Genomic DNA, 11,028 nt, shown 5'->3' on the forward strand with positions numbered 1-11,028 from the left:
CACATATCACAGAAGGACCTCATACAATATCACTCTATGGACTTGGTTGCATTATTAGTAAACATTATTTACAACGTTTAGTAACAAATATAATTTTAATTTGATTTGATTTTAGATTTCATTACAAAGTATAATCTTGAGAAGTTAGGTTTTTAAATGTGTAATCTTGAGAAGTTAGGTTTTTAAATGGTATTTTGGTCTTTTCCCAAGGAATAATAGGCTGAAAGTGAAATACCTTTCTAAAGTCATGAAATTTGAAATTGGCCATATGAGGAAAGCTTTTAATTCCCTTTGACCAATGGTAGTTTTCATTTTCAATAATAAATAAAACATGGATGTTGGCCCAAACAAGACGTATAAGCTTCTATCTAGAACTCTTAATTTGGAGTTCCATTTGGATGTAGTTTGTAACCACATAAAAAGCGTGATTCTAGGGAATACATCATAACTATATTCAAATAACGGTTAGTAAATTGAGAAAGAAAAACATTAGAATAGCTACAAATATATCTATGAAGAGAAAACAAACAAATATTGTATGATTTTCAATAGTTAAATTATAATATTATTGAATTTAAAAAATTTATGTTAAGGTTTTATTTGGAATAACATGTTGTATCAATGTCGTTAATTTTGTTGTTAGAAGAATTGATTAATCAAAACAAAATAAAAAAAACAAGTATAAACCTCACGCGATAGTAAAGCCTTGAAGCACTTGAGAGTATAACATGTGTGAAACTCATTTGGAATGTTTTACCCCAAACAATTTTACTTTACCTCAAGAGTATATGTATAGTAGCATAACTTGGTGGTTGTTTATACGTAAACTCAGTTGGCAAATGAAAGTTCAGAATTCCAATCATTCAAGGACATCCTTACAAACCTCACCTTTGTTCTCTAACATACATTGAACCAAAAATTCTCCTCTAAGGGTTGTTTGATAGTTGTTGGTTGATTCAAATCTGATTGAGTTAGACCCAACATTTTATCAAACCCAACAAAAGGCATATCAGAGGTTAGAAAACCGAATCAAATGTTTCTAATTGTGGTATCAAACAGTCTGAATATGACCGAGTCAGATCCAACTTCTTACTAGATCCAAAGGCATATCAAACAACTCTTAAATCACTATTAATTATCATACTAGTGTAAGTCATTTTGCATAACTATTAATTTCACAAGTATCACCCAAATTAACCTACTTGAACCAACATTGCAGCCTCCACCATAATTGATTTCAACGTTGGCGAAATCAATTCAAACAATCAGCAAATGTAAAAAAGTTCGTAATAACATTGGATCATCTTGTATATAATCATTGATACACCACTGTTAAGTGGCTTAAAAACAATAGAGAAATAACCCAATTTGTCATCGTCAACAAAATAAATAAATCTTACAAACAATAGAGAAATAACCAAATTTGTAATTGTCAAAAAAAAATAAATAAATAAATAAATAACAAAATAACAAAATAACCATGAGAAACAAGATGAAAGGCCTGTGAACAAGGTAGGAAATGGTCAACCATAAATTTCTCTCATTCATTGCAAACAATCACAGAAACCTTTAAAGCATATAAAACCCAAATAGAAGTAATAACTATGTAACAAATGCACCTAATAAGCTAACTACATCTGTCAAATTATCACTAAACCCCAAAAATTTGCTCAAAATTGCAAAATATAGGTAGGGAACGCAATAATTATATATATGTACGATATATATATAATCCAAAAATTGATTAACGGAGGTTTAAATCAGGTACACGCTAGGTGACTTTCAAACATAAGGTGAGGGTTGTGTTGAATGTGAGCAAGCATGAGGAGAAGTTGCGTCTGTGTCTGTGGCACAAAGAGTGCAAGGGTTAGATGGGCGTTGAGAGCACCAATCATCAGGCACACTCAAAAAATGGGTGTCTATGAACTTTCTAAACCTCTTTTTATACTCTTTTGGAGATATTACTGTTGGCATCTGGTTTTTAGGAACCACAAACGACTTTACCCAATTCTCCACTTGTTTGTCCCATGTATACTGTCTCACATAATCTATGATGCCACATACAAGCTCCTTCTTTTCCACATCCACTCCAACCAACAACGAATAATCCATCACATTGATCGACTGCATTTCACAAATATAAACCATTATTCATCTTACCTATACTTATATTGTATTTGACATGCGTTGGACTGATAAAAGTAAACTCACATTGAGGAACACGGTGTCATTCCACACGGCCCGTTGCAAGTTTCTTTTTGCTTTTCTGTTAACATATAAAGGAGAAACATTCATATCGTTCACAAAATTTTGGTCCAAAAGCACATCTCCCACAACACCAACAGCAGAATTGAAACGGGCATACAGAGCTCCTTTCAGATCATATTGTCTCATCATATTTCGACAATAAGTAATGTTCTCCATCACCATTAGATCATGTTTCACACCACTCTTTCTCTTCTTCACCTGCAATTTATATTAATAAGAAAAGTAGAACACTATAAATATAATAAACAAAAATCAATCAACCACAAACCTGATAAATCCCCAGAATTTTTGCGAGAGAGGTCTGATTCCCAGCCATAAAACACTCCTTCATGTACCCAAAATAACTGGAAGCAAATTCCAAGAAAGAATAAAACTCGGTCTTTTTAATCTCCTTTATAATAAACCGGCCATCAAGAGTTTTAGCAAAAAAAGATTTACTTTTTCCACCTTTCGCATCCCAATGTTTACACCGACTTAAAGCGGCAATAAAATCCAGTTCCGATAAACCACACCGACTTCTAAGATCCTTAAATTCATTCGCATATAAACAACCCACCGAGTATTTAACCTTGTTAGTTAACCGGCCCATCGACACCACCGGATGAAGATGCCTTGAAGAATCCACCGAATCCAACAATTCGAGTCCATCGAAGCTGAAAAAATGTGATTCTATATTCCGATCGGTGACACCCTGGCCTTCCGGTGAGATATTTTGATCTTTGAGAAAAGTCAAAGCACACGCGATTATACTTGATAACTCCTCTTCATAATCCGATACCATGTAATTGTTCCCGGGACCCACCGGAAAATGAAGCTTCGATCCTTCTTCGGTGATTTTTTTATATATTTTTGATCCGGTGGTGTACCTATTGATCGGTTCGAATTCCGGTAAGTAACCTCTTTGAAGATCGTTCGTGTAATAGCTTTGGATTTTCTGAAACGGCGTCCACATCCATCCGTTTGGATCGGATAATTTTGCAGACATCGAGGAAGAAAATTCACCATTCGTATTGATTTCTGAATCTCCTTGAATGGAGATCTCTTTCAATGGCAAGGTGTTATCGATGGTTTTGGTGTCGACTACTTTAAGATCAGACGATAAAAGTGAATGAATACGGTGGTCCCAGATACATGATTCAAGAAGAAGTTCCCATTGTAGATGATTTAAGCACAGAGGCTTGTACACCCAATTATTCCTAAAACCACCATCGTTAGCTGTGTTCTTCATCTCATCCTACAATTTGTCAGTTTCAGTTAAAATTGAATTTGCATATTGGCATATTTGATTTGATTTGATTTGATCTGATCAATAAGTGATTAACCTGGAATCGAACACGTTCTTGGTTCAGCATCTCTTCAACATAACAGAACTTCTTCAATGATCCTTGAAGCTTCAACATTGATCCCACGAACTCAAATTCCATCTTTTTCAAAGAGCTTTCAACCTCAGCAAACACTGAAAGCCCTTCCCAATACACCTGAATACCACAAATCTGTAAGCAACATACAAATGCCACAATCATCTTAATTCCTAAGTCACTGCGTAAATACATACATCTTCAACTTCTTTTTTCAAAAATTCTTCCCCAACTGAGTCACTGAACTCCACCTTCCAATGTGGTAGAGACACAGAGTAAGTAGATACCGAAGAGTATCTAAACATTGCAACCATGGAACCTAATCTGCAAATCACACAATAATTTACACACCTATTAAAGTTATCAATTTACAAAAATTGGTATAGCATATACCCGAAGAAGTGGATGTAGTCCTTGTAAAAGAGATGTCCACAGCTAGATGTTATATCACATGAAGAGTGGTTTGAAAAGCCAAGCTCCAAAAACTTGCCAAATGACAAACTGCGAGCAGCTGTAGAAACTAACACTCTTTTTGTACATTTTAAGCTTCCATTGGAGGGTTTACATTTCCCACAGAAACTCCACATCCAAAGCTTCCCTTCATTTTCACCATCTAAATGTTTGTCTGCAGGAAGATGTCTGATTTGAATTGTGAGTTGCATATCGTGATGTGCATAGTAGTACGAATGAGCTTCTGGTGTTTCACCACAAGTTGTACACATGAGCTTCTGTATAAGTTAAAAGGAAAAAAAAAATTACGCTTAAAATAGTTCAAGTTCAACAATACAGCACTCAAATACCAAGTTCTAGACATGACAAGACAGAACTTCCATTAATTAAAGAAAAGTAATAGCCTTTGTTGTGCAACACTTCTTTCAGATAGAAGGCTAAAACGGTCATTTACTCTTAGTTTAATGAAAAAAAGAAAGCTTTGTTAATACAACACTTTTTTCAGACAGAAGACTAAAACGGTCAAATACTCTCATTTTATTCAGTAAAAAAAGAAAGTCTTTGTTCATACAACACTAGAAAGACAGCATTTGAGACAGACAGAAGGGTAACATGGTCATTTAATGTCACTCAGGAAAAAGAAAAAAACTTTGTTCATGCAACACACTTTTCAACAGAATTACTCTCTCGCTGACTATTCAGTTCATTCAATCAAAAAAAGAAACAGCCTTTGGTGGTCAGTAGAAATTGGTGACTGTCTTAAAGAAGTGATGTACGGACAAAAAATGAACCTGACACGTCTGAATGAGAGTAAATGACTGTTTTAGCCTTCTGATGAAAAGAGTGTTGCATAAAGATGAAAGATATAAGCTCGTTCAATCCTATCCTATTATGTAACAAACGCAGCCTAAAGAATTTAGAAGAAACCTGATTGAGCAAGTAATCCCGTAAAAATTTTCCAACAGGGACATCAAAATATCGGTAGAATTTGATACAAGAAAAACGATCCTGTTCACAAATGATCCCTTTTGTCGCATTTCTCTTTGACATCAAAACCAAAATACTTTCAGATTCCAACACTGTGTTCATATCATCCTTACTTTCCATCTCTTCTTCTGTACTGTTTGTCTCCAAAGAATCATCATTACTCACTCCATCACCATTAACTGTCTTCTCTTCATCAGAAATGACCTTTTCACCCATATTGGCAGTAGTCTCAACAGCCTCAGAAGAGCGTAATTCTTGACGATGAGGGCTCATACAATTAAATCCAAAGTATGTGGATATACTACGAGCAGTATGTAATAAACGAATTGCAATTACTTTCTTTAATGAAGCTGTGAGAGATGATAACCCTGAGAGGAAAACCGGGTTGTATGGTTCCTTAAAGATAGGGATACTCTCGATTTCTTCATTAGAATCCTCCTTGGAAACTGGAATATTTGAATCATCAAATCCTAAATCAAGAGCATGATTGCTGATTGATGGAATGATCTCTTCGGTGGGGATTTTAGTAGAAAATATATCAGGGCAAATGGTGGAAAACATTATTCTCTGATTTAGAAGAAACGAATTCTCAAGGATCAAATGGTATGCCAGACCAACTGCAAACTGAACAACAGTTTTGATTTTTTTAAGTTCATCACTGTGAGATCCCTTCAGCAAAATCTGCAAGTCAATCCCCAAAGCATCAGAAAAATCTAAAAACTTTTAATTGAGAAAATTACCATTTTGGTCTCTGAGTGAGTATACCTGACTATTTTAATTTTGGTACCAAAAAGTTTTCTCTTGCAATTTTGGTCCTTATTTGAGCTTTTTGTAACCTTTTTGGTCCCTGTTCCTAGTAAAATGACTATTTGTGGAACCAAAATTGCAAAAATCAGCTATACTCAGGGACAAATTGGAAAATGGACCAAAAAACATTACAAGAACCTCAAATCATGACCAAAATTGCAAGAGAAAACATTTGGGGACCGAAATTGCAAAATCAGTTATGCTCGGGGACCAAAAATGTAATTTACTCCTTTTAAAATTTTAAACTACAAATATGGTCCCTGTACTTTCTGATTTTTATCGTGTTCAGACCAAAATGAAAACATTTTTCAATTTTAGTCAATATTTCAAGATTTCATATTGATTTTGGTCCTTATTTTGAGGTTCCAGGAGCCAAAATTAACATAAAGCTTTGAAATACGAACCAAAACTGAAAAAGGTTTCAATTTTGGACCAAACATGGGAAAAATAAAAAGACACGGTGATCATTTTTGTAGTGAACTCTATTTTTAAGATCATTACTATGAGAATATATCAATATAATATAAAGAAGCTGATGAAAATTACCGTGCAGCCCATACGTTTAGGCAATCCCTCAAGAAACATTAAAGTCATGTTTGGCTTCTTTCCACTTTCACAAAGAGCACCATGTTCTTCAATAATTTTTTCAAAATAAAAAGAATCACATTGTCTCAATTTTTCATCACTCGGTTGATCATATGACAAGATTGATGAACCTGTACAACGAGCAATTCTCTCTAACCGGTTCATTTTCATTTCCAAAACCAATGTCATCCCTTTTGAAAGAATATACTCTTGAATATCACGTGAAACGGTTTTTTCCACTAAAATAACATTTGGATTGCATTTCTCCATCATCCCAATAACAGAATCAAGTCTGTTCTTTTCATGGTTCATCGACTCAAATGATGAAAATCCATCAGAATCACTTAGTGTACCCTTGATCAGTAGTAGTTTTGGTCTTTTGAATCTTGTTGGCATGTGTTTGTGAGCAGCATGCTTTTTAAACACCAACCCGTTGAATACTTCACTACAAAAACAAAATTATTAGCATCAAGAAACATAAAAAGTTAAAAGGGAATGAATTAATACAGTGACAGAAGTCAACCTTTGACTTCGAGAGCCAGTAGCAATACATTTGACTTTCACATAACCATCAGGATCCATTGCTTCCCCTTTCAAAAAGGAAGCAGCTTCCCATGATAAAGATGTAACTATATCAACCCAATTATTACCACCATTGTCTTTTAAGCAAGAAATATTCATTGATTTAAGAATATGTTTCACAAGAGTCTTGAATTTTCCACTCATAACCTTATCCATTACTTTTCTTTTTTCCTCTTTAAAACTAAAGCTCCCACTCACGCTCCCTTCTTGACCAAAGCTAGTTAGATTACTTGTTTTGCCCCATTTTATGTCATCACTAAACTCTTCATCATCATCATCATCATCATCATTATCATCGTCATATTTACCATAACTACCCTCAACATCATCCTCTTGGTCATCTGGTTCAGGGGGAAGCCAAATATCTGAATCATTGATACAAGGATACCATGCCTCTGTTTCATTGACCTCTGTTTTCACACAACAAACAGATTTCAAATAGTGCAAGACTAACTCTAATATCTTTAAATTATGTTATTGAAATGTACTAAGAATTAAATCACCAAAAATAAAAAACTTCCTCTTTGTATACCAGAAGTTTTTGCATGTTCTAAATCTCCTTTGATGTTATTGATTTCCACAAGGTTATTCCTTCCTTCTTTCTCAAGTGACCTAAGGGAGACAATTACAAAAGTGAATTGTAGTAATAAGAACAAATGAAAGTAAGAAATTAGGTTTAGGGTCGGTTATTGAATACCTGTAGTTTGGGGGAGCATCAACATGATGATCACCTGAGATATATATATATATATAATTATATAATTGTCAAATCCAGGACTTAAAATTAAAAAATTAAAACAAGCAGAAAATCTTACAGGAAAAATGTTATGTTCTTCCATTTAAGAAAAAATGTATTCAACCAACAAAAATGTGTTCAATAAAATATAAAATATTACTACAGCAAAAAACAGCACCTTCACTCTTTGCCATAGACACAGCTTGATTAGTTGATGAGACTAATGCATCATCATATTCTCCAACACTTCGTGTACATGAAGAAATTGGTATCACAAAGTAGCTCTTCACAAATTAACATACTGCAACATGAACATTATCTAGTTACAAATTATGGAAGTTCCAGGTAAGGGCGCATTCACAAGAATTCTTAATTAGAATAGCAAGAATCAATAAATTATTACACACAGATCGTCAAGGGGAGTTTTATATTCGAGGTGACAACATCCGATCATCATCAAACCTCTAGTAAGCTATGGAAAAAATTCTTAACAAGAATATCCATACGAAAGGGCAAATTAACAAGAATTGACACCTACCCTAACTTGATGAGCCCAAAACTAGGACGTGAGAGGGTTAAAGCTGATTAACCAAGGAAAGTGAATGATTGGGTTGTTCTGTTGAGTTGTCGGTCGATTAATCAAAAATCTCGTCCCGAATCATTTTCAAACTTTACAATGGAAAAAACGATCGAAGGAAAATTATCAGAATTATAGTTGAAACAGAATCAAACCGGAGAATGTTGATGGTTACTTACCGATAAAGATTCCCAATTAACACTAACGCAATCTCTGAAAGTTAATCTGAAGCAGTATATAAAATGAAACAAATACCCTACAGAAACTAGTGATCGGTAGGTTACTTGTAAGCTTAAATTTGTAAAAAAGGCAATGATGAAAGTCGAAAGAAGGAAGAAAAAGCGGACGTAGAGACGAAAGGTATTTGAGTATTTCCTTATGGAAGTGGAAGTAGGGCCACTCCTCCGGTAGCAACAACTCCAGGAGGAAAAAAAATTATAATAATAAAAACTAATCACAAAATAATCCAAGATGAAACACGTTTATAGAGTAATAATTGAGATCCATCTACTTTTTATTTGATCGAATATATATTCTTATTAACTTATTTGTTATAAGGTAATTAGCATAAAAGAAAAGAGTTTACATCAAGATTTTAATTTGACAGTGTGTTATTTTTTTGTCTCAAATTTAACATTGTATTTTTCGATTTTTTACATTTCTGACCACTTGATCAGTCAATCCAGTTACGTGCTAACGTAGCATGATGACGTCTTAGTATTGATGACATGACATACTGATATATCAAAATTGAAAATTTTTTTTCCACAAAAGACACTAAGTTTTCAATTTTTTTCAATTTTGACATTAAGTTTATTTTTTTCTTTCAATTTCGACACTTTTTTTTTGTTTCAAACCGAACAACATTTTTTCCAATTTGTTCAATGTTGACCATTTTCAGTTTGAAATTGTATAAATATATTATTATTACAATTTAAACCGTATAAATATATATTTTTTCATTTAAAACCACATTTTTATTTAAAAACGAGGTTTTATTTTTTATTTATTTATTTTTTGTTTTACACTCAAAGCATAATGTTATGTATAAATATGCATTAGTTATATCATGAGAACCAAACTAACATAAACTTTGAATAAGATTTAAAAATTTCACGGGCTGTAAACTTAACATCTGGGCCTTGATCGAATGTAACGCCCGATTTCAAATCGCTTCATTATTCGAGATCGTGGCCTTGGGAAATAAAGTTTTAGACCCATTTGGATGTGGGTAGTATTGGTTATGTGATGATAGGGTTCGATTTGTGTTTTAGAGCTCAATGGTATCGGTAAAGGCGTTGGTTCGGGCCTTTTATGAATTTTGGATTTTAGTTATGATGGTTTTCAGGCTAAATGAAGTTGATAGAAGTGTAGGGCTTCTCGTTACCTTTCTGTAGATATAAAGAACGTCGAAAACGGATAAGGGATGCAAAAGTTATGATCATTTGAAGTTAGAAGGGTTTGGACCAAACCGGCTACATATGGCGTACAAGGGTGGTACGCATGGTGCACACAGGAATTTGGACGTGAGAGCATTTGGGAACGCCATGTGTTCCTTAAGGGAACGCGTTGTGTTCGTCATGCCAGATTAAAACCCTAATTTAGGGTCTTGGACCCTATTTAAAGACCTTAACTCACCTCTAGCCCTCATTTCTTTCAGCCTACATCCTCTCTAACCCTAAGAACGAAACCCTGGACTCCATTTAAGTATTTCTTAAGCTTTATTGTAGTTTAAGTGTGCTTTGGTTCTTGAGGAAGAAGGAGTTTCTAAATAGTTATTGATTGGCTTGGAGCTTTGTGAACCAAGCTTTATTTAGATAGATCTAACCTTTGGAGGTGTAAAGTCTTAACCTTGATGGTTTTCTCATATGGATTTATTTGGGTCTTGAGTTTTTATGTTTTTGTACCTTGAAGAAGAAGAAACTTGGTAATCAAGCCTTGGTTAGAGTTGAGCTTCTAGATCTAGATTCTTCATCACAATTGCAAGCCACTAAAAATATAAAGTTCTCATCTTGATGTTTCTTTATTGTGACATCCCCAATTTTACGGCCAGAAAAGACCGATTTGTTTATGCTTTGTTTTATAAATCAAAGTATTCGTTTAAAGAAAACGGTTGCGGAATTTGTTCCCAAAACAAGATATGATAATAACTTATCAAAACATTTCTCAAAGAGAATGTATTTTCATTTAATAATAAAACTTCGAGATGTCATGTTTCGATACAGACATATAAGCATAAACAGAACTTACATTTAATTACACTGATGATTTATATCTCTTTTAAATCTCTCTGTGAAATATGTCTTCGTATCGATACCTGTGATACAAAGAAAACTAAGTGGGTCAGGCTTGGGAGCCTGGTGAGCATATAGGGCTTTCATCCCACAATGTTATATCATATATTTATAAATATCGAACATTCAAACTCGTACATTTCACCATATAAAGGCAACTCTTATCCCACCCCATTGATCCTCAAAACGACACGATCTAAACTCTTGTATCTAAAATTTTCCTCTTTACCTGATCCCTACTCACGGATCTAAAACTAACCTTTTCACCCGATCCATACTCACGGATCTAAAACTAACCTTTTCCCCTGATCCATACTCACAGATCTAAAACTACCTTTTCACCTAATCCATACTCACGGATCTAAAACTACCTGATCCATACTC

At 34.1% G+C, this 11,028-nt stretch overlaps 1 protein-coding gene across 3 annotated transcripts; it reads right to left on the reverse strand.

Annotated features, from left to right (window-relative positions):
- Positions 1-1,520: 1,520 nt before the first annotated feature.
- On the reverse strand, positions 1,521-8,748 carry LOC111916757 (putative 1-phosphatidylinositol-3-phosphate 5-kinase FAB1D). Of its 3 annotated transcripts, XM_023912414.3 has the most exons (14): positions 8,530-8,748; positions 8,312-8,442; positions 7,952-8,074; positions 7,735-7,768; positions 7,570-7,649; positions 6,979-7,447; positions 6,417-6,900; positions 5,004-5,744; positions 4,020-4,354; positions 3,824-3,950; positions 3,591-3,746; positions 2,537-3,502; positions 2,212-2,466; positions 1,521-2,124 (listed from the first exon to the last, which is right to left on the reverse strand). In XM_023912414.3, the coding sequence occupies exons 3-14, from the start codon at positions 7,965-7,967 to the stop codon at positions 1,783-1,785; spliced, it is 4,005 nt and encodes a 1,334-aa protein (XP_023768182.1). In that variant the 5' UTR covers positions 7,968-8,074; positions 8,312-8,442; positions 8,530-8,748; the 3' UTR covers positions 1,521-1,782. The 3 variants fall into 3 exon arrangements, with proteins under 3 accessions (XP_023768182.1, XP_023768183.1, XP_023768184.1); XM_023912415.3 differs by lacking the exon at positions 8,312-8,442; XM_023912416.2 differs by lacking the exons at positions 7,570-7,649; positions 7,735-7,768; positions 7,952-8,074; positions 8,312-8,442; positions 8,530-8,748 and having other exon boundaries at positions 6,417-6,895; positions 6,979-7,118.
- Positions 8,749-11,028: the final 2,280 nt, after the last annotated feature.

This window comes from Lactuca sativa, chromosome 1 (assembly GCF_002870075.4).
Source record: "Lactuca sativa cultivar Salinas chromosome 1, Lsat_Salinas_v11, whole genome shotgun sequence".
Classification (NCBI taxonomy): domain Eukaryota; kingdom Viridiplantae; phylum Streptophyta; class Magnoliopsida; order Asterales; family Asteraceae; genus Lactuca; species Lactuca sativa.